At 47.1% G+C, this 27,078-nt stretch overlaps 2 protein-coding genes across 5 annotated transcripts in view; both read right to left on the bottom strand.

Moving 5' to 3' along the window:
• The window catches only part of PAK2 (p21 (RAC1) activated kinase 2), a 46,223-nt gene extending 27,438 nt beyond the window's left edge, over positions 1-18,785 (bottom strand). For all 4 annotated transcript variants that reach the window (XR_007627885.1, XR_007627886.1, XM_050307903.1 and 1 more), the window contains exon 1: positions 18,645-18,785. The gene's annotated coding sequence lies outside the window, so the exon portion shown is untranslated. The remainder of the gene's footprint in view (positions 1-18,644) is intronic.
• A 2,795-nt stretch (positions 18,786-21,580) lies between these two features.
• Positions 21,581-27,060, bottom strand: PIGX (phosphatidylinositol glycan anchor biosynthesis class X). The gene is made up of 6 exons (XM_050308295.1): positions 26,991-27,060; positions 26,203-26,266; positions 25,631-25,763; positions 24,652-24,865; positions 23,286-23,386; positions 21,581-22,157 (listed from the first exon to the last, which is right to left on the bottom strand). The coding sequence occupies exons 1-6, from the start codon at positions 27,043-27,045 to the stop codon at positions 22,014-22,016; spliced, it is 711 nt and encodes a 236-aa protein (XP_050164252.1). The 5' UTR covers positions 27,046-27,060; the 3' UTR covers positions 21,581-22,013.
• Between the last annotated feature and the right edge of the window lie 18 nt (positions 27,061-27,078).

The following is a 27,078-nucleotide window of genomic DNA, read 5'->3' as shown; positions in this document are numbered from 1 at the left end:
CTTCAATGCCAAAATGTTACAAACTGTGTTAAGAAAGCAACATCATGAGTAGCCTTCTGTACTTTTCTGAAACAAACACGATTATGTCCTCCACCTGTGCAGGTTTTTTTCCAGCTGTCTGATAAGAGCAAGAGCAGGATGTAAGGATAAACAACTCACCTGCATCTGAAACTGGACAAGAACAGACTTGGCCCTCCAAACCCACAATAATTCCCCCACATGCTCCGTTAGGGAGAGCCCAGTCACCAAATTAACGATGCTGTAATGTGGTATTCAGGTTACAAATAAAATAAATAAATAAATAAAAGTTAACTGCCCTTCTGTTGACATATTTTTAAAATAAAATTCTCACTCCAGTAAAAATTCTTTATTTTCAGTAACAGAAGCAGCTCACCACATACTCAGAGATCCTTGATCTGAAATAAGTTATTCCTTAACATCTTGTGTGCTCATGAGAAGAAACTGTGAAACAACAAGCTGGAAGCACGGATATGGAAATCCTAATCTATTCCAGAAGAAAATCAGGCACTTCAAGAAACTGGTGTAGCAGCATCTGAGCAGAACCCCCCGAGCCGCAGCTCCCATCAGCTGCTGAGCGTTCAAAGTGTTCAGAGGGAGCCTTGACCCAGCCCGCTCCGAGTACAGCCCAGGAGCTCCACGGGAGGAAAACAAACCATGGGGCTGGTGGAGCAAACTGGAGTGGCAGACAGAGCCCAGGCATCAGCTTCCCACCTGAGGGACCGGCTCCTTCCAGCTCATTAAATCCGCGGTTTAGGAAAACCTCAGCTTTAAGGAAAAACTTCAACTGTGATTTGTTTAACAGCACTAGTAGTGAAATTTCCGAGCGGCTGCTTCAAAGATCATTGTTGAAACAAAGTGCTAAATTCACACCTAGTTTGCACAAAGGCCTATTTGAATGCACGGCAGCTTTGAATTCATGATTTAAATAAATCACACAGCTCCACTTACACTCCAGGAAGCAGAATTCCAATCCTTCAGTCACCATCAGAGGTGAAAAAAATCAATCATTTTGTCCAGGTTCAAATCCAAACAGCTCTTTCTCTTCTACTCTCAGCTAAAGAAAAGAGCAGTTCCCCTCTCCTCTATTCTTACCCTGACTTCATCACGCCAGGGAAATTTCCACGGCGTCAGGAAGTACTTCGGAAATTGCTATGAAGGTTTGGCATTATGGGCAACAACTGGAGGAGGGACTTTAAAAAGGGGAAAAAAATAAAAAGAAGAGTGCAAATACATCCCGAAGCTCCGTTTCTGCTCTCTCAGCCAAAGAGGAGAAGGAGCCTGTTCAGATCACAGCAGCCAGAGGTAATCACTTCTGCATCACCACCCCCGGGTGCCTGTCCTGCTGATTCATGCCTTGTGCAGGGAATGGCAAGGACACGGGGAATTTTTTTCCCCGTGCCTGCCCCACAGTCTGTAACCCAGCAAAGGAGATGTCAGGTTCATATTTCTCTGACAGAATCAGACAACACAATTAATGGTGGGGGTTTTTTAGGCTTGGCTGGAAGACGTTGACTAAAATAGTTAACCTGAGTTTGAGCGACCTCACAGAAGTATGTTAAAGGTAACATGTGGAAGAGGGATCCACTTTCATCTTTGCCAGTGAAGGAAATACCAGTAATAATAATGTATTCAAGCACATCAGCAACTCCCCTACAGTCACTGTTTGCACTACATTTAACACAAGAACTAGAAAGCAATGGGTTGAACCACAGAGACGAGCTGTGAAGCTGCAAATAATACTTAACTACAGCCTTCAGACAGATTCAGTCCCACCACAGGACAGCACTGCAACCCGCTACACTCTCCCCCCAAAAAGGCACGAAGAGAGCTAAAAGCTTTTCTCCCCACAGTTCTGCTGCTTAATCCACAAAACACATCCACAGGTGGCAGTGCCGGAGACCACAGGGCCCTCTAACTCTCAACCCTGATGCCCAGTATATGACACTCCCCCAGCTGCTGTCCCCTCCTTTTGACAAAGGAGCACTGAGGCAGCAAAAATGAAAGTACTCTCTCCAGCCTTAGCAGCCTCAGGCACCTTCTCAGTACCCACTGCAGCAGCTGAAGAGCAAATGTGCTCTTCTCCACTGCAGAGTGTCCAGACAGGGTCTGTGCTGTCTAAATCACTCACCAGCAAGCTGGAGACCCAAAGCCAGGCTTCTCACAACTACAGTTCCTCTCTCGATGAATCATTTTGGTTGGGAAAGATCGCTCTGATCACCGAGTCCAACAGTTAACTCAGCACCATCAACCATCCCACCTTTGCCCGGTGAGGGTGAGGCAGGACACAAACACACAGGGAGCAACTTGTGTAGCTTAACCCACTCTGCTGCTCCCAGTCCCTGCAGAGACCGCACTGACTGATCTGCACGCGTGTTGAGTTTCATTTTTACAATCTACACCCTGATGCTCACTATCTTTCTTCCTTTTGGGGGTGATAAGGGCCCAACAACCCACGGCATACCCAGGTCACAGGACCAACAGCAGTTCCTGTCGCTGCCACTGGTGGGAAAACACCCAGAAACAACCCTGACAGCGAGTAAAAACTGGAAAGTAGAGTGAGAACTGGGCAGTGTTTTCAGAAAGCCGACAGACACACACTGCTGCAGCACCTTAGTCTGAATGCTCTGGCTTTGACTTGCTTTTCTGTTGTTTCTCCCCCCCAGTTCCCCCTTGTGCGAGTGTAAAGCTGGGCTGCTTCCTGAAGAACTTCCTAAGCCTGGCTCTTGTGTCAGGCCTGGCTCCCCTGGGCTCCCTCAGGATTGGGATGGAGCCTCACACGCCCTCCCATCCCAGCCAAAGCCGTGTGCTGCTATTTAGCGCCTCTGACTTCTAGGAAAGGACAAACATTTTTCCCTTCAAACTTGTCTTTCAGAATGACTAAAAGGAAACAAAATTAAACTGAAGGTGATCATTTTCCTCTGCTGCAGTGCACACTCACACTTTCCCTGGAGCACTTGTATTTGAGCAGATTAAGTTTTAAATCTGTGTTCTGGTCACACACAGCAGCCTTGCAAGGCCCCAGGTAGGGGTGGGTAGATGGTACCATGTGTCAAATCAAAGAGCTGCTGTAGAAAGCTCTCACATTGTGATAACTTGAATTTGTCTTCTTAAGATGTTCAAATTAATGTATTTGAGGAATCCAGGCTGCACCTGTGATTTCACTGCCTGGGATGTGATGCAAAACTAAACTGGACTACTGTTTGGAAAAAGAAACCAAAACAGACCACGTCAAGCTCAGAGCTGTTTGATAACACGCATATAAAATTCCTCCTCCTGGCACACAATCCTTGTGCTTTACGCTGCCACTGATCTATGAGGAGCCAGAACTAAATCAGTGAAAAAAATCAAATGAATCTGTGACAGGAGAATCACAGCACTGCAAACTGAACTCAGTTCTATTTACTACAAGTAAAAATTACTCAGCTCATTTACTATCAGCAGCAAAACACAGAAGGAGCAGTAAAAACATCAAATTTAAGTTCATTTTGCACAGCTGACCAAAAAGAAGAAGTAGTGAATTTCAGGCTAACAGTGTGTTAAGAAACAAAACCACTTGGCTCTTGAAATCCTAATCCTTGATGTGCCACTACAGCTGCAGGACCTTTTTGGTACAACACCTGAACTGCAAAACCCTTGGGCCACGGGCACAGCTTGAAGGCAACACAGCAGAACTGCCAGTGGTCTGACAGAAGGAATGGAAGAGGAAATGAGAGCAGGTCAAAAGCGAAGGAAGGGCTGACAGGGGGTGCATGTCCCTGCCCCTGCTCCAGCAGCGAGTTCCCCCTCCAGCATCCCCATGCCGGTGGCTGTCACCCCTTCCTGGAGGGCCTTATAGGGTGCCACTGGTAACACTTGTCACGGCATCCGGGACAGCCACGTCCAGAGCACAGGAAAAGAGCAAAGGACGTGCCTGGAAACAAATCTCCAAAGCAGATGTCAAGTGAAAAAGGGCACAGAGAAACTAAAAACAATACAAGTGCCACAGCGTGATGCTCCAATGAAAGACTGGTGTGATGAGACATTTAAGACAGTCACATCTCACTCTTGCTTCATATTTTAAATATTCTTGTGGAAAACGCCTGGAGACTCATTCCCACTGCCCCCAGGCCTCCAGTTTTGGCACTTTGCTTATACAAAGCCTCCCCACACCACCACCTCTTTATACCTGAAAACCACCTCCCAGGAGGAGATGAGACTTGATGCTTCATTATTCTGGAAGAGAAGGTGCAGTTTTTAAGTGGAGATTGGAAGGCTGCTCATTTCATCAGATATTCCATTTTCTTAGATCAAACAGATTCTGGAGTCCAAAAGCAGAATGAAATGTCTCCATGAGTATTCTTCTTTTCTCCCCGCCCCCCTCCTTTTTTCTTTTCTTTTTTTTTTTTTTTCAAAGGCTCCTGTTGAGCAATAGATTTCCTGTGATTAGCTCACTTAGTGCTGATTATAGCTCACTTCCTCCCAGGGATTAGCAGAAAGCAGCTTTCTGACAAGTTTTTATTCAGATGGTGCTACCTAGCCACAGCTTCCTGCCCCATCACTAACAGCCTCTTAGTTCAGCAGCTCAACAGCTTGAAATTATTTCACTGCTGTAGAAAAATTCACAGGTCCAGCAAATCTCAGACTCGTCTTCTCCATGAAAAAACAAAACAAGTCTTTTGGGACGTCTAGCTTTCCAACTTGAAGCACTTGGATCCACGAGATTTATTTAATCGGATCCAAAAAGGAGTCTTTTTGGAACAGAATGACACTACCTTCAGAGACTGAAAATACTTATCTCATCATTTCGACTCAGAAAATGGTGCAAAGAAAAAAAAAAAAAAGCAACCAGCAGTGGCAGACAAAGAATTACTTTCTTGCAGACTTGGCAAATGCAGTGGCAGATCTTCTGCCTGCCAAGAGAGGACTCGTGCAAAAGAACAGACCAGAGTAACCCTGAGAGTGGCCAGGAAGAGCCAGCGGGATCATCCGTTCCACCTACAGTTATTAAAAACACGTGTGGATGCTCCAGCACATCCCACCTCTGGAAAGAAAGGCACCAACCTGCCCAGGGAGTGCTGCAATGTGTCCTTCCAGCTTTAGGGGGTCTTGGATGAAAGTGTTTGGTCAGTGCCAAGTGAGAGCCAAGTTATTTTTATTTAGCTTTTTTTTTTATGGGGAGGGGAGAGGAAACTACACTAACCTAAGAGACTCCAAAGAAGCTCAGATCTCCCTAATTTAGAAGCACAAAACAAGATACTTGGCCCCTTCAAATGATGCAGTTGGGATAACAGTTAAAAAAACCCCAAAAAATATCTGAGCCCAACATATTTTTCATTAACATCTACAAAGGGACAAACAGTAACCGAACCAACCACCATAAAGTTTATAAACAGGTCAGGTCCTTCTTATCTTCCCTTTACACTGCTCTGTGTGGCAGAGGAAACACATAATACTGTGACTCTGATGAGAGCACAGGAGAAACTCAGCCTGATTTGGCAAGATCAGACTGGATGACACACAGAACACACTCAGCCAAATTCTTTCCAATTTGTCTTTTTCCAACCCCTTAATTTCCTTATGATTTTTGCCTAGTCATAGAAATAGAAGGGAAAACACGGCACAAATAAATGCTGTTTAACTGCCAAGTGATAAAGAGATTATGGGCGGGGAAAAAAAGAAGATAAAAATCAGGATCAAGCAGAAGAAATAAAAAAAGCAGAAAGGAAACCATCTTTAGTGCAGAAGAAGGAATAGCCTCTCCAAAACTGTAATAGATGTGCTTCCCACGGACCAAGTTACACAGGACAAATATCCTGTTCAGGGGATATTTCAAAGTGTTATTGAGGCTTCAACCCACTGCCAAAGCCCATTAAAACCTGAAGCAATTATTGATTCCTTAAGGCACTGAGGAGATGTGCAGAATTCTGCACTGAAAATGAGCAAACAGGCTGTAAAAATGTCATTTCCAAAACTAAAATAGATCCCAGTTTTCTGAGGAAGACTGTGAATGAAACAGATATCAACAGGGAAAATCTGAGTAGGCCCAGACTAGAGGCAAGATGTGCAAGAGTCCTGGTAAAAGCCCATTAGTGCATGGAAAATTTAAGCAAATTCACAATACTTGGCTTCACTGAACACTGGGGCCACCTGTGAGTCTTGTGATTCATCTCCACTCTGTGCCTTTACACCCGCAGGGAGATCAACACCCACCTGAGCCCTCACTTCTGCTTCATCACATCAACAGGGCTCTACATTTTACCACCAGCGAACCAGGAACGCCTTCTCTGCTCTGTCACCTCTGAAACAGCTCAAACAACACAGCCCACAATACCAGGCAGGCCTCAGAAGTTACTTCCCAACTGCTTTTGTGTCCCATTTTCCCTAAGTTTGGCAGGAAAATTCACTTGGCAAGGCAGCTGATGGCAGGAGCGCACAGAAACGAGCCAGAGGGATGAGCTGATGGACATGGATGCCCACTCCCACCTTGCTCCGAGGCAGCCCTGGCAGGCCCACAGAGGTCTACGGAGTGTGGTAGAGGAGGAATTAAACCAAGAGGGATCCATGGGATCCATTCCCACCCTCTGCTGTGGGGCTGGGGAGTTGCCACCTACCAGCTGAATTCGGTTCCATTTTATACAGCCCACAGCGAGAGTTTTCCTTCAAGGAACCACTGTGCAAAGATGCATAATGATAACACAAGGTGTTTGAACCAGCCTGTTCAGTGCTCAACGAGGAAATTACCCCTGCTCTGCCTCCTGAAAATCCTGAGTCAACTAAAGGCAGACAAGGCAGCCGGCGGCGGGCACAGCACATGCAAATCCAGGGTTCAAGGTGTTCGTGCTTACTCATATTTCACCACCTAGCAGGCACTTTTCAGCCTTTATTTTCACGAGCTGAGGTTTTCTAAAGATCAAAGGAGAATGGGGAAAAGGGCAAGCAGGGAAACTTTACAAGAAAATAATAATAATAAAAAAAAATAAGTCTGCATCTCATTGTTGAGATTCTCCCTTAATTAAAGCTGACATTTACAGGCAGGGAGGGACCACACATTCCAGAGCAAAAGTTATTTGAATAAAGGCTGCCCTGCACGAGGTACCTGTACAGCTTGGTGCACTTCTGTATTAGCAACAGCATTCACAGTTGTTTAACCTGGAGATTCACCACCCAACAGAGCAGTGACACAGCTCTAAAAGCATCATCAGGCTGCTGGTGGTGTGCAGAAGGATCACCAGTAGCCCTAACAGGGAACAAAAGCTTTTTAAACCTTTTTTATTAACCTCTGGAAATCTTACTGGGCAATGGTAAAATGAGGCTGTGGCTTCCCCCTCTCCTTCCTAATCCAGATTAGGGGTAACTGGAAAGAGAAGAGGTAACAAAGTATGTGTGAGGATGGCAAAACCAGGAAGAATCCAACGTTAAGGGATCCGTCACTCCCTCATCACGCTGGTAAAGCTGTCAGCTATGGGAAAAAAGGAATAATAAGGGAAAAGACAAAGGGGAAGGATGAAATGTCTCCCTCCAGAAGAGCTCTCTTTTTCACAGGCACTCAGAATAGAGCTCTTTGTTTCTCTCTAGTGGCTGCCCAAGGCTTGCTTCAACTGCAGTTAGCCCAGCTCGGCAAACAGCCCTGGGGGCCAAACCCTCAACTCTTCTTACATTGCCAGCCTGCCACGAAATGCCACGGTGGGAAATTGTGCCTCTTCCAAGCCAGTTTCCCCGGACGCAGCGCACACCAGCACAGCGCTGCCACCCGCGTGATCACGGCCACCTGGAAGGGTTTGCCAAAACCCCCGTGTGACCCAAGCTCAAGGAAAGTCCTTCTTCACACCCACACTGGGCACAAATTCAGCCAGAAAGGGCAAAGGCTGCAAGAAATCAAATGCAGGACTTGTAAATACCAAAAGCGCTTGGGCATGGCAACAGGCCTTTCAAAAACAACCCCCTCAGAGATGGCTTGGGTGGACACAGCTCATGTCCCAATTCCACCAGCACCACACAGATCGTTTCTCCTGGGAGGGTTACATTCCATTTGTGCCTTGACAGACAACTACAATGACTTCTTCAAACACTCAGACTCCTACAAGAGAAGAGCTCCATGCAGCATCCCACACCTGCACTGCTGATAGCTGGGAAAGTTGTCCATGGAAGGGACCATAAAGCTCATCCAGTGCCACCCCCTGCCATGGGCAGGGACACCTTCCACTAGCCCAGGCTGCTCCAAGCCTTGTCCAACCCGGCCCTTGAACACTTCCAGGGATGGGGCATCCACAACATCTCTGGGCAACCTGTGCCAGGGCTTCCCCACCCTCACAGGGAGAAACAACTTCCTAATATCTCATCTAAATCTCTCAGTTTAAAACAATTGCCCCTTGTCCTATCACTATCTTCCCATGTAAAAAGTTGCTCTCCCTTTTTTTATAAACCTCCTTTCGGCACGGGAAGGGGCTCCAAAGTCTGCCCTGGAGCCTTCTCTTCTCCAGGCTGTGCACCCCCAGCTCTCCTAGCCTGGCTCCAGAGCTGAGGGGCTCCAGCCCTTGGAGCATCTCCACATGCTCCTCTGGACTTTAACAGCTCCACGTGTTTCCTCTGCTGAGGACTCCAGAGCGGGATGCAATATTCCCAGTGGGGTCTTTTAATTACTTAATGGAGAAAGCAACATGCTCAGGAGGGGTTACCCTGCTGATTCCCTACCAACAGCAGCTCAGGACTGTGGGATGAAATCAGATCTTCAGTAAAACACTCCCAGAGCTCAGCGATAAAACCTCGCTCACACTTCAGCCACAGCGTTCGCACGAGCGCTCCAGGACTGTCACATTGAGAGGGAACTCCGTTACACAGCTGAGCTTTCAAGTTCTACAGGTTCTCTGCACACAGACAAGCAACTGTTTTATTTTTCCTGGCATATTTAACTCTGTTAGGAGGGGTGAAGTGCCCAGATGGGCACACAACCAGTTCCGTGGCCACTGCACAGCACCACAGGCAATGCCTTCCCTGCTACTTCAAGGCACAATCAACAGTACAAAAAAAGCACAAAGTGCAGCTGCCACAACTCAAATCAGCCCAAATACTCCCCTAGAATGCTGGACATTAAACCTGCATTCATCAACAGAAAACCAAAAAACTATTTTCCTTAAAAGAAAAAAAAAAGGAAAAGTGAGGAAGGCAAAGGGATTCTGTAAATCACTTGCCCCTGTTCACACTCCAGTGCTCCTGTTGGGACACTGCCCTAGTTTTCCTTGTGTGCTGTTACAGATTTTTTACTTTAAAATTACCTGCACACATACAAGCAACACATTCATGTACAGCCTAATGCAGTAGTTCCCTGAAATTTGGGCAAATGTTCTTGTAAGCCTTTTAGGGAGCCAGAGCACTCATCTGGATGCTGGAAATGGCAATTTGCATTCAAAACACTGGCTGCCAGAATGAGTTTTTAACCTAATTTACTAATTTTGGGGTCTTTTTAAGTTATTCCTAGTGAAACTACTTCTCTCACTCTTCTCACTCACACAGTATTTTTTTATCTAAAATACTGTTAAAACAAATCCAAAACAACCAGAAATGGAGGACAGGCTACAAATCAAATTATATTAAACAGCCAAAAAAGCATGGAACTGTATCATAATTCAAAAAATACAAATAATTTTTATGCTGATGTAGAAATTATTTTTTGCCAAGCCTACAGGAGGACTACAGGAACCGGTAAGTAGGGAGAAAAAAAAAATAAATATGAAAAGCCCCAACCTCTTCTGTGTTATAACTACCCCATACGCTCCTTAATATTCATAAATCAAATGTATGATAAAAACACCCCAAACAATTATATGTAAATAAATGTACAATGGCTTAAACACCACCTGTGAGTGATTACATTCATCAAATTTTCAAAGTGATTTCATACATCCCACCAATATTGACAGACTTTGAGGGTGTTACTATCCACGACTGTTGATACAGGATGCTGCAGCACCAGGGCCACAAAAAACTTATTTTACAGCTCAAGACTGAAATCCTTTTTAAAACATAAAAATACAGAATGAAGAACACCGTTACCAACTGAATAAACAAAAGGCCTGTGAAAATTACAACCCCACAGGATAAGCAGCACCCTGGGAAGCTGAAGAGCTTCCAAAGGAAGCTGTCAAGTTAAAATAATATTGAAACAGTTGACAAAACATAATATGGAACTTATAAAGCTGCAAAAGACTTTAGAAAGACCTACTTATTGTACAAATTCTGAGTTTAACACAGAAGCATATGGAGCTGTGCCTGTTCAATGAACAGTGAGTGACATTGCTATGGGCAGAACCGTAAGATTTCAGTGAAATCTTAACAGAGCAACAAGAAAGCTTCAGAAAATGCATTTATGTGAGGCTCAGGCATTTACACATGAAAAGGACGCAGTTCTCAGCCCTAGTTCTACCTTATTATCTTGCCTCAATAACAGTTGTGCAATCATAAAGCAGCTGAAGATGTTTGTGAGGACGAGACTGAACTCACACAAAAGAGAACTTCAGAGACCAATGTCTTACCTCCCACGAAACACAAACTCACCCATGACGTGGAGGATTCCATCCACGAGGTCCTCACCCCCACACCCCACCCCAGTACAAAAGCAAAGCTACTTAATAGAAATAAGAGAGATCCCACTTATCTGAGGGGTCTAATTCCATGGCAAGGGATGCAATAAATAATGATGAAAAACATCAGACATTGCTCTTGCTGTGCCATCAACACAAGAACTGAAGACAAATCACAGCACTGCCTCCACGTTCAGCACCAGCTGAGCCCTCATCACAGGAGGGTGAAGGATGTATCAGGCAGGGAACACCAATAACCTTATTCCTTCATCCAGAGGCTCGGAAGACAGCAGACCAAGCAAGTCCTGGGCCACCTCCCAGCTCCAAAAAGCCATTCAACAGAGTCCTTACACTAAAGCTGACATTTATCAAGAAGACATGACACACATTGACAGCCTGACACAGCACAACACCTCTATGCTCTCCAAATCTTCCTCTTTCTAATTCACAATACCATTGGCTGCTACCAGCGTGGGTGAACGTACAAACGAGGACATAAAACGTTTTTGTTGCAACAAACGAGCACGGAAGACTCACAGATTCTGTGATTGTGAAAACTCAGTTCTTTTAATGAAAAAAAAAAAAAAATTCTCCTCTTGTGAAATTTATTTTAGCTGTGGAAGAAGCTGGCCCTAACATCATACCTTCAGAAGTGGTCAGCTTTCCAGAAGTTTGTCATCCAAGGGAAAATTTTCTCAGGTCCTTTCAGTTGTTAAGAAAACAGGAAGCGAATTTCAGTAAGCCGTTTCCACAGAGCAAAACAGAGATGAAGATCTCTATTAAACTTGGCAACAAAGAGGGCCCACAGAATATCAGTTTCAGCAGCCACTTGCCACCAGCCTGTCCCCACACTGCTCACTGGGGAATGGCCCCGTTGTTCACTGCACATCAAACAGGTTGCCCAGAGAAGCCGTGGCTGCCCCACCCCTGAAAGCGTCCAAGGCCAGGTTGGACGGGGCTTGGAGCAACCTGGGCTAGTGGAAGGTGACCCTGCCCATGGCAGAGGGTGGGACTGGATGAGCTTTAATGTCCCTTCCACCCCAAAACATTCCGTGGTGCTGTGACCAGGTGTGTGTCAGTGCAGAGGCAGCGAGTAAGAAACCAAAAAGAAAGCACTGATGACACTCACACCTTGTTTAGGAAAGGAACAATAAAGACAAGAAAGAGGAATACTGACAAATTATTTGACAAAACCTTTCAGGGTCAGGCAGAGAAAGTGGCTTCAGCAGCGCAGGAAACACGGTCACTCCGTTAACCAGAGCGACGTGGAATAAAAAATCACATCTAGTTCCAATCTTGACCAAGGTCCCTGAAACAAAGAGATTTCTCCAGTTCAGATGCAGTTTTAAATTTAGAAAGCTGCCCCCTCACTTTGGTCCATGGGCTTTGGAAGTGCTGAGGAAGTAAATTACAACCACCACCAGTCCCTTTGCCAAGTAAGACCTGGGAGAAAAGCACTGCCAAAGACTCACTGCCAAAGATTTTCCATCCCATGGCAAGGAGATGCTTAAAGTATTCCATAATAAAATTCAGTACCAACCATGTGCTTGACAAGTATATCTTAGCAGCAATGAGGGAATAGGAAAAAAAATCATTTAAATCCTGATAGTGTTAATAAAAAATTTAGGTTTTTTTCTGGACGAACAAAGTCATCACCACCATGAATTAAATAAAATTCAAAATAATTTCTTCTCGGTATTTTCACTTATCCTTCATTCTTTTCATTTATTCCCCAACCCTTCTTTCTAATTCTTTTTTAAAGACACTAAAACTTTATTACATGAGATGCTCCAAGCTCTAGTCAGATTGCTGTGGATGTATAGATTTACCAGGTGTCTTAACTTCCTCCACAGTAAAACTCCATCCAGGTTTACTAAGCCTGAGTACATTTCCTTGTGCTGCAAAAAGACTTTCCAGCATGCACACAACAAGCCAAGGAGAATGAGAATTACACCTCTCAGAAGTCGAATATTTTACAATGGAATAATTATTAATAAGTAAGAAAATAAAAGATATCACAACCATACGCTGAAACACATTGCCCTGCTTGTGAAGAAACCATCTGTACTGAAACATCCTGAATTTTTATTTTGCATTTCCAGCAGCTACCTGGAAAAATAACCCTCACTGAAAAATCTCAACACAGATTTGCTGTTAAAAAAAAAAAAATATATATATATATATATATATATATATATATATATATATAAAATAGGTCCAGAGGGGCTGGAAAGAAAATGTAGCAGTCACAAAAGAAGTGAGTCCCCAGCACTGCCAGCACATACTTTGGGAACTGCAAAATAGCCTTATTCCAAAAAATGAGGAGGTACTTGCCTGAATTTCCTGGCTGCAGCAGTCAGGACCTTCTTTACCAAAAAGAATTATTTCCTAAGCTATTTCCCAACACTGGTATCAAAGAGCCTTAGCACGCTGGCATCAAATTAAAATTAACTGTCCTTGTTGTTAAATAGCTTTGAAAATCCAGGATCTCACTTGTCTCCTTGTTCCACTCAGGGGTGAGAGCAGAAAATATTTCACACTTGGTGATAATGCCCCGGCTCTGACAAATCAAAGACTTCACATCATTTATTTTTGTAAGAGTGACAGCTGGCATTTCACACATTGGAAATAAAAGGCTTTTTCAAAGTAAAAAAAGATCACTTCACAGCATTAGAAACCTATTTGTTGGGCCACAGAAAGTGATGGCAGTATTTTGTGAGGAGATCCTGTTCAGTTTTGCGTTTGATCTGAAATCACATTCCAGGAAAAAGGCAGAAGGAGCAGAAAAGCCAGACACAGAACTCTCCTGCTATTCCAGACCAATAGTGTCAGATCACTCAGCAAAATTCCCAAGCCAAGTTTAACATCAGGGATTCCCCTTCCAGGAGTTTGGTTCCTGACACGGATCCCCACATGCTGGGATGGCACAGATCGGGGCAGGCAGGAACCCAAAACCCCTGGGTTGGGGCCAGACCCTCTCCTGTGTCCCTGCACCCCAAACTGGGGCGGGTGCCCCTTGCAAGGGTGGCAGAACAATCATCTACCTTGTGGTTAATATTTCTGTCTAAATTAAGGGCAGCAGGTGGATTGAATGTCTGGGTAAAATTCCAAGCACTCAGTTTATTTAACACTAGTATAAACTAGCAAGTTTACCTTTTCAGTGATGTTTTCGAATTTTAAAAGTTGCTCACTTCCAAACATTCACATAACTTATTAAACAATTAGGTTTTTACACCCTAAAGCAGATCATTCATGAGCTGAAGTGCACTTTCAATTCAGCCCCTTCTAGTGAGCTACTTCCACAAGAATCTCTGCCCAGCCAGCTACTGCCTGAAGCCCAAATCCCCAGATCCCTTTAAAACAGGATGGCCTTGTGCCACAGACAGGCTTAGGGGAAAGACTTTCATTCCTCCAGGTTCTCACTTTACTGGAGACCTTTCCAAGAGGAAATGGGTTAAATATTCAAAGGTGATTTTAAAAAAAGCATCTTCCAGGAACAGCTTTTCCTTGCTCCTGTCCAAGAGATACCTCTGCTAGTTAAAGCAGTTCTAAAATGACTATAAATGAAAAATAAATGCAACCGAGAGCAGAAATTATCCCGAGTTTCTAAAATAAACCCCATGCCATCAGATAACTCAAATTTCACTCATTAAAGGAGTTATGGGAAAGGCTCCGTGTGCTGACAGTTTAACTCCCATGGGCACACACCGAGTCAAACATCCAGCACCTAAACAGGAAGTAGAAAACTTTAGAAAAAAAAAAAGTAGAAGTTGAATTGGAAAGACTTTTTAATGTATTTTCATTCCTGAATACACCTGCCAGCTGCCCTCACTGCTTCACATGATGTTAACTCCTTTCTTAACACCGAACACCACTTAAATCACATTCACTGCTGCCTCAACATATTGGCTCCTTCCTACAGCTGCTTGTGTTTGAAATGAAACTACAGAATTAGAAATAATTAAACCTGCCTTGTCAAAAGAACTCCTTTAAAGACAAGTTTTGATAACTGGCAGAGAGAAGAGCCCTGAGCAAAGATTCAAATATCACTGAACTTCGGGCATTGCCAGAGCTACACCAACACCGAGCTCAGATCCTTTGGGAAACTACAACCTATCCATTATACAAAGCCCCCAATATTTTCTAAGAGTCTTAAAAATACTGTATTACCCTAGTAAGGTGGGCTCATTCAAACAGTTCTACGCACCAGTACATTCATTAGCAGCTGAAGACTTTTAAAAGCATTTCAAAATTCACAAACAAAAATCAGACACGTCAATTTCAGAATTTCAAAATCCATTTGCTTTGCCTGAAGGAAAAGAGCTGCCTCACCAATCTCTGAAGCTTTTCAGCGTACTGCAACCTTTAGAAAGCACAAGGAATTCCTTTTATGAATTCACAGTGTGTCCGATCAAAAATTTATCTCAGCAGGAAAACTGAAACTCTTCTCAATTTTAAGGCATTTTCCTAACACTCACATCCCTGCCTGCCAGGTAAGACATTTTCAAAGCCTGGTTAATCCCCATTTCCCAGCTGAGAAAATAAAAAAGAAGCTGAGAAAACAGAAAGAGTGATCCACTTTAAAAAAACTGGCAAGTCAGAGAATTAGGACCAAAACCAGCATTTGCAGCTCTCAGTGACAGTGATCACTGCATCAGTCAAAATGCAAACAATGCAGTGTGCATTTTCACAGTAAAAGAAATAATTTTACCAGCTTTACCAGAAACCATGGTCTGAGCTCTCACACACCTTGAGCAGTGAAGTAAGGCTTGAGCATAAACACTGCTCTCCATCTGCTCTTCACATCCCCGGTAGGTCACTAGGAGATCTCTTCTCACCTGAAAACATCTACTACCTCTTACCACCTGCATTTAAATGCAAATAAGAGCTTTCCAAAGTCTTATCAAGCTCAAGACACTGTTATTCCAAACAGGAAAGCCAGCTAAGAGTCCTTAGGCCTTCAGGGAACAAGGTAGTGTTTCCTTGCTAAAATGAAACTGCCCTCAAAAGCCTGCCCTGCCCAAGGCTTCCTTGTCCTTTGCCCCCAGGTGAGTGCCCTGGACTCCCTCCCTCTCCCCCACCTCCTCCCGAAGGCTGGCAGGAGATGGAACCTCCTCCACGGTGCTTCCCTGGTCAGACTGACCTTGCCAGGAGGCAGAATCAATCCAGCTCTGCATCCAGTGGACTTTATCGTTCCGGAGAGCCAACCTGGCAGCCCGGCCTGGCACCCAAGGGATTGGTTATCTCTGGAAGTGCTGCCCTTGGGAGGGCGAGCGGGAACCTGCGAGGTTCAGTCCCTGGCACTGCCACGGCAGGGATAAAATCCCCTCCAGGAGGACAATGTGCAACTACAAAGAGCCCTCAGAGTTTGGGGCCAGACAATCATATTTGATAAGGATTTAGGTGCCTGCTTGGAAAACTCAAAGTGGAGCTGGGTACAGCCTTCCTGACTCACTCCCAGCCCAAAAGAGAGTCCTCACTTTGACAGGGCAGAGCAGAGCGATCGCAGCAACCACCTTCCCAGGAAAAGAAGGCAAAGCTCCACAACCACCTTGTTTTGGGCTTTTCCCAACTGCCAGCAGCAATATGTTCATCAGGATGCATGTTAATCCCTGGGGCCTGGCTGCTGAAGTCCTTTCCTTCCCCTTGCTCTCCCCACTACCAGCCCTCTGCCACCACCTCCTTGCAGATGCTTTGGAGACTCAGCTCCCTTCCAAAGCCCTGTCCCAGGACTGGGAACTCTGCTGGTGCCATCCCTGGGCCCTCCAGAGCAGTGCCTTTAACTCGGGCTTGTTTGCAGAACAAAGAGCTGCTTCTCTGTTGTGGCGGCCACGTCAGAAAATGTGTGTGTTGTGAGGAACGAAAAAATACTGGCACAGACCTCTTAATGCAGGAAACAGATAAAAGGGGAAAAAACCCAAACAAAACCAACCCAAGACAGATGTAAGAGCTCTGAGGCTGAATTATCTTATTAATTATACACAGACCTAGTCTGGGGTCCCCATGGCTTTTTCTTATCATCACAAGAGCAAAAAATCTGCGGCACCAATCAATACCCTCAATTCCAAAGTTATTTTGAAACCAAAGGTGCTTGAATAATTCTCCCTTTTAAACACAACCAAAATGCTGACAAACAACACAAGCACACGTGGGATTTTAAAAGGATATTATTCTAAAATAACCCCAAGGTTGGAGCTACCATACACAGTCCAAGCATCTACCCACCCACTCCAGCATCCAGCCCAGAGAGGGAGCACAGGCAGGTGCCTCCAGGAGGAAACTCCCCCAGTTGGCCAAAGGTCCAAGTTGGATCCCACTACAAATTTCATCCCAGTAAATCAAGCTCTGACGAGCTGCTGTACAGCAGAGTACAGGCCCTGGATGCACTGCACAAGCTGCATGGTGTTAAAAAGTGCAAAAAGTACCCAGCCAGAGCCATTATGCCACAGCTAAGAGCCTGATATTTTTGTTTTAACAACCACGTCCGCGCAAAGATGAGCCAAATTCCACACACAACTTAGATAACACGGAAGATCCGAGTTACTCTTCCTCAAGCATTTCTGTTCTGGCCTCAAGAACTGCAATATCCACCCAGTGAACTTTGGAGTGAGGCTTTTCCTGCCTCTAGAACGTTACCCAGTGCACTTCGTTCAAAGTGCTCCTATTCGCTCAAAGACTCTGCTCAAAAACTCGTAACATTTTTGCATTTTTATAATTCTATTTTGCTTCCACTTTATTTCAGTCGGTAACAAGGAACCAGCTCTCTGGTAACATATTTTTTAACCTGCCTCCACAATATCCCTGTGAGTTTAATTACCTTCATCTCCAAAATGAAGAAACTGAAGCACTGAGGAGCAAGTCCCTGCTTTTTTAGGGAGATGCCACTCCAGGACTCACATTGTGAGGACACTCCAGCTGCAAAGCAAATTCCAGACCTTCTCTAGAGCAGGCCCTGTTTTTTCAGGTATAAAAACCCACCAAAACACAGGCAAAACCAAGCAAAAACAGAAATAAGATGATAAAAAACTCACAGCATACCATGTTTGAATTGCCCCTAACCTGGCTATTACTGCAAGGCCTCCAAAACAATGATTATATTTTATATCCAGACAGACATCACTGGCCGTAAGGCAGCACGTGAACTGGTTTATTTTGGCTACAGGCAAAGCACAGCACAGCTCCTCGAAAGCAGCTGATGAACCCTCAGCTCCCAAATCAGTCTTTGGGCAGTTGCCACATGGACCAGGCTAAATCCAACTTTACCCTCCCTGCTCTGCATTACCATTAACCTACTAAAAGCAGGTTTAGATGGGATATTAGGAAGAAATTCTTCCCTGTGAGGGTGGTGAGGCCCTGGCACAGGTTGCCCAGAGAAGTTGTGGATGCCCCATCCCTGCAAGTCTCCAGGGCCAGGTTGGATGGGGCTTGGAGCAACCTGGGCTAGTGGAAGGTGTCCCTGCCCATGGCAGGGGGTGGGACAGGATGGTCCCTAAGGTCCCTTCCAACCCAAACCATCCTGAGATTCTATGATTCCAAACCACCCCGCGCGGCTTTGACGGGACAAATACAAACAGCGGCGACAGAGACCAGGCAGAGAACAGCGGAAGGAGCGAACCCCGGCGGGCTCGGTGAGCAGGGGCAGGGTTTGATCACCAGGGCCGGGGAGCGGGGCTCGGGGCGGCCGCGGGCACTGACAGCGGCCGCGCACGGCCCGGCGGGCGGGATCCCCGCAGCAATTGACCCCGGCAGCTGCACCCCCGCCGCTCCCGCCGGGATGGAGAGGATTTCCCACTTCCCGAGGGCCCCGCGCCCGGGGCGGCGCTGGGGGGCGGGGGCCGAGGCGGGGCCCGCCGGGCCCGCAGGAAGCGGGGCCGGGCCGCGGGTCCCGCACAGCCGGGGCGGGCGGGGGCGGCGGGGCCGGGCCCGGCGGGGCGGGGGTGAGGAGGGACGGAGGGGCAGGGAGGGAGCGGGGCCGGGGCCGCGCACCGAGCGATGCCCGCCGCGGGCCCGGCGCGGCCCGGCCGCACAAAGGGCGGGGGCGCGGCCGGCAGGTGTGAGCGCACTCACCGGGTGGGGCGGCGCCGCCGCCTCGGGGACGGACGGGCGGACGGACGGGCGGGCGGGCTGGACGGGGCTGAGCGCGGCGGCGGGACCGGGACCCGGCGGGGCGGCGGCGGCGGGGCCGGAGGGGAAGCGGAACCGCCGCGCGTGGCCACAGCCCGCGGGGGCGGGCGGGGGCGGGGCACCCCGGCAGGGCACCGCCCGCCGGAAGTGGGCTCGCCGCGGGGCATGATGGGAGTTGTAGTTCCCCCACGCTCAGGGAAGTGATTTATATTTTTAAATAATATATATTATTTTTTTATATATATGTTTATTTATCGATATGATATTATATTTCTCTGGGCCACAACAGCCCTAAAAAATAAAGTTTTATTTTTATATATATAATATATAGATTTTACACATGTAATATATAATACATTATATAATATATACATTATATTTGTTATCTATAATAAATCTTAAATATTTTATATACAATAAATGTTATAGATATAACATATATAGAGATATAACACATTTATATAGTATACATATAACACTTATTCTTTTTCTAGGAGCTTCCAAGAAATCCCGTGGCAACACAGCCAGAAAAGCAGTGGATGAGCCCTAAATTCCTGTGAGCCATTTAATCTTCCACATGACTTCCCCAAGCTGCCCTGCAGCCTGGACTTCACCTCTATCAGTCCTGGTCTGACGCAAGGTGTGGTTTTCCTTTCAGAAGGACCAGGATACACACCAGGCAGCTTCTCCTCACACGGGTGGTGGGGGAGAGATCCATGAACACCTCAACCCTCCACACAGGTCTGGGCACATCAGGCTTCCCAGCCTGTGGTCCCAGCCAACACGTGCTGGCTGGCTGCTCCCTCACAGTGCACTCCTGCAGGGCTGGTGGGCACAGCACACTTGTACCACAGACCTGCCGTATTTCAGCCCATTTTCCAAGAGCAGTATTCCAAAGTGACCCCACTGTGGCTCCAGGTCTTCCCCCTGCAGGCACAGCCGTCATCTTTGCTCCTCCTTCCCTACATGTTACTTTCCCTTTTTGACTCAGCTCCACACGTGATCCTCCCAGGATCAATTAGCTTTTGCTAATTCACTTTTTGCATCCTCTCTGTGGAGAAACCACAGCGGGTTTGTGACTTCACCCTTCCCTCAGCTCTGCTTCCCATCCCCGGGAGGCACCTCACCCTCTGTGCTGCCTTTGCCCGGTACCCCTAGTCCCTCTCAGCTCCCCCTCCTTGCAGAATCCTGACCCCCCTCCTTCTGTCTCCCTCCCCAAGCACAGCTTTTGAAACAAACTAGGAGGGTTTTTTCTTTTTTTTTTTTTGGGGGGGGGGTGGGGTTTTTTTGGTTATACCCATTAATTTGTGTTCAGAAAGCCTAAACTCCCAACATGGCCTTCAACACCCCATCCCCTTTTCCTTCCCCGCTCTGATTCAGTCCTTACACATGAATGATAGAAGTGTTTGTGTCCGACCCTTGTATTGAGCTCAAAAGCTGATTGATAGGAATCTTGATCTATATTTTACCTATGTATTTTTGCCCCTTGCAATATTTTTTCTCATTTGTTCAAAAGATGAGAGAGTAGGTTTAGATTGAACATTGGGAGGAAATTCTTCCCTGTGAGGGTGGGGAGGCCCTGGCACAGGTTGCCCAGAGAAGCTGTGGCTGCCCCATCCGTGGAAGTGTAAGACAGAGAGAGCCCAGGAACAAATTCAGCTCTGGGAATTAAAAATCCCACTAGGAGACAAGCAGAACAATGCTGGTCCCAGCGCTGATAGGGGTTAAGCAGCCCGAATCTCTCTTTGATTTTTGCCTTTTCACGTTTCCCCCAGCAGATGCAGAGCTGACCCCTCTGAGGTAGTGGATGAAGTCCTGGCACGGCCACCAAAGGGAAACAAGAGCCCAGTGTCCGAGCACTTGCCAACCTGTCGTGGGCGAAGTCACAAGACGAGCTCTCAGTAGAATTCCGGCAGGAGAAAGATGCCCAAGGGATCCTGAGGCTACAGCTGGACAGCGATGAAAGGACAATGCTGCTGCCGGGAAGGCTCGGCCACACACTGAGCCCATACAAGGAGTTTTCATTCACCCCCCTCACACACGCACTCCCTCAAATCACCTGCTTTTACTGACGCACCCGCAGTTCATAGGGAATAAAATCCTCCACGCGGGAGTTACCGCGGGCTCACGGTGCCACCTACTGACAACTGGAGACAGCGCCCGAGCGCCTCTGCCGCTCCAGAGCCACTCAGCCTTTCCATTAGGTAATTTCCTCTCCATTTCCTCGTATTTATCAAATCTCCTAGAGACTGAATGCAAGTCTTCTAAATATTTGCTTCTAGTCACTATCTTTTCACTGGCTCTCATCTTCCAAGGGGCTCTTTCCGCTCCCGAAGCAGGGTGAAGTTTCTTTCAACCTTTCTGAACTTCAACTCTGATCAGCTGTTCAGCCTGGAGAAAAAGAGGCTCACGGGCGACCTTCTCCATCTCTACAAGTCCCTGACAGGAGGGTGGAGCCAGGTGGGGGACGGGCTCTGCTTCCAGGGAACAAGGATGAGAGGAAGCAGCCTCACCTTGCACCAGGGGAGGTTTAGGTTGGATAATTGGGACAGATTCTTCATGGAAAGGCTTGTCCAGCCCTGGCACAGCTGCCCAGGGCAGTGGTAGAGTCCACATCACTGGAGAGATTTAAAAGCCATGTGGATGTGGCACTTGGGGACATGGGTTAGTGGTGGCCTTGGCAGTGCTGGGGAATGGTTAGACTTGATGGTCTTCGAGGGGTTTCCCAACCAAAATGATTCCATGATTATAATTTGACCAAGAGCAGCGAATCCCTCCCAATTCTGAGAATGGGAGAGATTATTTCAGCCTTCTCCTGTCCCAGGTATGCACAGAATGTCTCTTCACAAATTCATACATAACCCATCTGCACAAGAAGCTTAAAATTCAGACACTTTAATGACTCCATAATGTTTTCCATACCGTTAATAACCAATCCCTGAGTCGAGAAGTACAAACAGCTCTACAAGAGGCAGCACTGGATGCAGGCTCTGGGCCAGAAGGAGGGAATGGCAGCCCCAAACTCCACTCCTGACTGTTGTCCTACTGCCCACAGCAGTGCTTTCAGCTTCCTGAGGCTTTTTCCTGCCTCCATCTGCTTTGGCTATGGACAACACATCCAAACCGTCTTCTGGGTTGTGGAAGGTGTTTCCAAGCATTAAGGCAAAGGAACTGTAACCCATTGTGGGACCCTTGCACCCCCTAAGATACAAATAGCAGTAGAACAGGATCCATCCAGGAAGCTGGTGTAATATCCAGTTAGTTTTGCTGGATGGGGGTCAGTGAATTCCGTGTTTCCTCCCTCTGAGCAGGTCACAGGGAGAAGTGTCCGTGCCTGCAGGTGGCAGTGAGGATGAGGCTGGCACAGAGCAGGGTGGTGAGCAGGGTCAGGGCACACACCAGGGAACTGTGTTCTCTGAGCCCCACAGGAACCTCCAGCATCAATTCCTCCCGTGCCTGCAAGGAAAAACAAACAGATTGTACTCATTTAACAAACTCTTCCATTTTGACTGCAACTGAGAGGATTAGTAACCAGACCCTGATTTAATCAGCCCTTGGCTGAGGCTTCTTCTGGATTCGAAATCAAAACTAAGATGGGACATCCCCTTTTAGTTCTCAGCAAACACAGTGCCAGCCACTGCTGCACTGCAAAGCTCAGTAAATGGCCCTGTATCTCTGTTCCTACACCAGCCTTGCCCTGGGAATGTGTAGGGAATACCACATGGAGGAGAGCAGCTTTCACAGTGAACTCTGATCACTGAGAAGACACATTTCCTCAAGGTGAACAACTATTTGTTTTTTTTGTGGATGCAGGAAGCTCCAAAGTGTTTTTGGACAAGAGATGCAGATATCCCAGGCATCTCCAAGCACCTTAAATATAAGAAGGCATGTGTGTTACAACAACAGCAGATTTTTAATTATATTTTTATATATTTTTATATATTTTTATTATTTTTATATATTAGATTATAAAATATATATTTAATATTTTATATATTTTTATTATATAAATCAGTCTTATTTCTGAATTCCCATGCTACTGCAACCCTTCTGAGCATCAAAGGCAGTTGTTGAACACACTAAAGATCCAGTTTTCCTTGGTTTTGAACACAGAATAAGAAATTCCACCTTTCCTAAATACTTACCCAATCAGATACCAACAAACAAACAGAAGTGGCCCTTTTTTTAGGATGCTATTCCTTAAGTCTTTGCAGTTTTACCCCTACTTTAGTTAGATCATCAAGCAGTTTTCCACTTTGCTACTCCTCTGAAGCACCAACATTGTAAATTGTAATTTGACCAGAGCCAATTATATCCTAGAATTCCAAGTAAACTAGTAAGGAAAAAAAGAGGTGAGGAGAGCAGCCATCCCAAAGGGCCAGGAGAGCACAGAGTGACTGTAAGCATAGCAGAAGGGCAGGATGACCCCCGCCAAAAGCCAGTCAGAAAGGAAGAAAGGAGCCTCCCAAAGGGGAAAACCACCCAACTAGTCTTCCACTGATTAATTCCTGTCCTGTGGAAGTTGCTAATCACACCAAAAAGAGAACCAGGAAATGTTAAAAAGAACCAGAAAGGAGAACTCACGGGTCTGTGTGTTGTGCTGTGCCACTGACAGGGACCGACGTTCTCGGCCGAGCAGGGAGCTCCCACTTCAGCAGGCTCCCAGCACTCTGCTGCCAGGTGACCTAGGGAAGGCATCAGTGCATCAGCAGGAGCCAGGGGGGATGAAGAAATCTGGCCTGCAAGACTCTGCCAAATAAGGGATCTTTTCCCCCAAAACAGCTTGACAGAATCAACTCCCTGGAAGGCAATTGGTGAAACAGAAATGTGCCAGCTCCCCTGCATGGCCAAAGTGATGCTGGGCAGTCCCTTCTGTGAACTCTGCAACAATTCCCTGCCTGATACAGCAGGTACCCAAGAAAGAAAGAATCTCACTTGCGTGGTATCTTGGCCCTTCTGTCCTTAACAGGGCACAGAATTCCTTGTTAGTCTGTAGATCCTTCAAATTTACCCATACTTAGAATTTTGCCCAAAATAAGTAAGTCATTCTTCCACTTCTCCTTCTTGGCCTTCTGTCAGTACATGCAAGAACTCCCAATACTTTGCAGCTTTTCATATTAATAATAAATGTTTTCCTGTTCATAAGTAGTAAATGTGGCAGAAAACCAGGAAGATTGCAGACCCCTTTTTTAAGTGAAAAGGCAGTCTTGCCTGTCCCTATGTTTATCCCAGAAAGTCACTGCTCAAGTGATGCACAGGTGAAGATAAAGGAGTTGAAAAACATTAGTGTGTTTGATTTGGCACCTGGCAGGCATGATTTTGTGAAGGGACACAAGATTTGCAGCAAAACCATAAGATTTCATTGTTCATATAACTTGAAATACTCATTGTCAGTGGTATCAGGTTCTTGTTTCATCCCAGTTTGAGACTCCGACCATTCTAAGCTTCAGGCACAGTTTCCTCCATTCCCCCCTTGTATAGAGGGAATGCAGGAACAAAGTGTTAGGAGCCATCAGAACACTTTGATTCCTCTAAATAGGTGACAGTGGATACTAAATACACCCTGCACAGCTTCAGCTGCCAAGGGAAACACCAGGAAAACGTGGTTGGAGCAGGAGGCCTTTGGCAAGCCAGGGCCTGCCAGAATCATGACAAACACACGGATGGTGACAACTCCCAGCACTTCCAGCTGGAAGAACCCAGACAGCACAGAGGTACAATGGCAGCACCACAACACCAAGAGGTGTGCTGACAATCCACCTGCCTTTGCCCAGGCAGCAGCATCCAGTGAGGAAGACAATGGGGTGTTTATCAGGGCCACACCTTCCCCTCGTGCTCACACAAGGACCGAGAGCTCCGTGTCCAGCAGACAAATACAGAGCCAGATTCCAAGCTCTGGACTGCCCAACTTATTCCTCTCTCCCCAGAAGAACATCACTGAGAATCTCACTGTGGCAGCAGCAGAGCAGCACTTGTGGGCTCTCCAGAGTGACCAAGGCATGCTGGCTCCCCTCGGCGGGCCGGTGGTACCGCGCGTGCACGGGCACGGCAGCATGGAAACAGCGGGAACACCGCGGGTCTGCTTCCAGGAACAGCACCAAGACAAGAGCCGTGGCCAAGTACTCGGGAGCCTCCACATCAGTGACGTCAGGAATTAACAGCGCCTGCGAGTAGGAAAGATACAGGTGTGGCTGGGATCAGAATTGACACAAGGTGGGAAAACAATTTCCCCCATTTTATTTTCTTAATTCGTGATCAAGCTGGAGATTCTGGCCTTAAGCTGCTCCAAAATACCTTTCTAAGTCCCTCTCCAATGACTGATTCCTACATGTGAAAAGCTTAGTGTCACTGTTCCCGCAGCCAAACCTGGGAGGCATCAGCTCAATGAAGTGTGTAAGCAGGGTCAGACCTGCACCTCAGGCATCCCAGAGGCAGAAGGTGCCCACAGCCTTTGCATCCGTGTTTTAAGCAAATCAAGCACGTAAGGAAATTAAAGCCACGGCTTTTGCAGATCTCTCTACCCAAAATGTGAAGCAAAGACTGGAAACTAATACAGAAAGCTGGGATGAAAACAAAGCTGGGAAGCCACTCTGTCTGAACACACAGCATGTTGCTTACAGCTCCCCACCACCTTTTTGGGGGTTTATCCTTCCCCCTCTCAACCTGACTGTTCTTCCCATAGCTGCTCACCTGGGGGCTAAGCAGAGGAGCAGCAGCTCCACCAGACAGTGTGAGGGAATATCAGCAGCACACGACACAAAACTGATGCTGATCAAACCAGAGATACAGTCACAAAGACAATTCTGTGTGGCATCTCCTTCCAGGGATTAATCCCCTTGGTGCAACAAGCCAGATAATGAGCAGAGATTACAACTCCCTGAGTCCTTCTCCGGGTCACTGCCAGATCTCCTGGCATTGGGGGCTGTTACCTTGGTTAAATTTTGCTGCTGCAGCGTCGCCAGCTCGTAGGGATCCACGTAGATTCCCGGTGGAAGATGAATTCTCGCTGCCACTGCACATCTCCCTGCATCCTCCCCGAGCACCACCTTCACCAGCAGGTCCCTTCAAGCAAGAACAGGAGCAAAACATTTATACCTGCCCTTCAAAAGTCAGCACAAAACCCCTGAGAGACATTTCCCAGATGCACAGAGATAAGGTGCAGCTCTCACACTGTGCAATTCATTCAGAACTCAGTTCTCTGCCAAGCCGCGCTCTCCCTCACCCCAACTCCACATCCATGGCCAAAATGAAGTTTCACTTCTTTGTTAACTTCTCAATTACCAATGGTCTCCACAGAGGTCTTAGAAAGGGAACTCTAGTGGGGAGTGTTCTCCTCCACTAGAGCTTGTTAATCACTTGATCATGTTAATCCATTCCTGAGACATGCCCGAGGATCACGGCTCAAGGAGCTGATACAACTGTGCCTGAAAAGAGGAGAAACTTCTTCTCATGTAAAATCAGCCCTCACACTGTGCTGATGGAGGGCTAAGAGAGCACTCACCTGTGAAACCCCTCCTTGAGGAGCTCCTGTGTGACTGTGGTGTCCCGACAGGCCGCCTGCACATCTGAGGTGACACAGAGACTACAGGTTACAGTGTGCACAGAGCAGCAGAGAGATCACAGCACAGAGATCACAGCACAGAGATCACAGCACTCACAGTGATCACAGCACACACACAGATCACACGGGCTGGCAGCTTCAACCAGTGAAGCCATATAATGCATGAATATCTCATCTACAAAACCTCTCACTGCAGAATTTGGCTGTGATCAACAGCAGAAGAGTTTTCTTGGGCCAATGACTGAGAAATGCTTCCCAAATCACAGAATGGTTTGCGTTGGGAGGGAGCTTAAAGCCCATCTCATTCCACCCCCTGCCACGGGCAGGGAAGCCTTCCACTAGCCCAGGTTGCTCCAAGCCCCGTCCAACCTGGCCTTGGACACTTGCAGGGATGGGGCAGCCACAGCTTCTCTGGGCAACCTGTGCCAGGGCCTCCCCACCCTCACAGGGAACAATTCCTTCCCAATATCCCATCTAACCCTGCCCCCTGGCAGTGGGAAGCCATTCCCTGTGTCCCGTCCCTCCAGGCCCTTGCCCACAGTCCTTCTCCAGCTCTCCTGGAGCGCCTTCAGGCACTGAAAGGGGCTCTAAGGTCTCCCCGGAGCCTCCTCCTGCCCGTGCTGCGCACGCCCAGCCCTCGCGGCCCGTCCCAGCGCAGAGGCCGTTCCCGTTCCCGTTCCCGTTGCCGTTCCCGTTCCCGTTCCCGTCCCCGTTCCGCGGGCACTCACGGAGGGCGCACAGCAGCGCTCCCAGCCCCGCGCCCACCCGCCGACCGCCCGCCATGGCGCCCGCTCCCAGGGCTGCCCGCCGCGCCGC

Source organism: Myiozetetes cayanensis, unplaced genomic scaffold (genome assembly GCF_022539395.1).
Source record: "Myiozetetes cayanensis isolate MyiCay16 unplaced genomic scaffold, myiCay2020 scf13, whole genome shotgun sequence".
Taxonomy (NCBI): Eukaryota; Metazoa; Chordata; class Aves; order Passeriformes; family Tyrannidae; genus Myiozetetes; species Myiozetetes cayanensis.
This window is presented reverse-complemented; position numbering and strand designations above follow the sequence as displayed.

Excerpts from the sequence above, each read along its gene's own strand:
- PIGX (XM_050308295.1), bottom strand. The coding sequence starts at position 27,045 with ATGGCGGGCGGTCGGCGGGTGGGCGCGGGGCTGGGAGCGCTGCTGTGC. Across the intron at positions 26,267-26,990 it reads AGCGCTGCTGTGCGCCCTCC|ATGTGCAGGCGGCCTGTCGG; the intron begins GTGAGTGCCCGC and ends GTGTCACCTCAG. Across the intron at positions 22,158-23,285 it reads ACAGCACAACACACAGACCC|GCACGGGAGGAATTGATGCT; the intron begins GTGAGTTCTCCT and ends TTTTCCTTGCAG.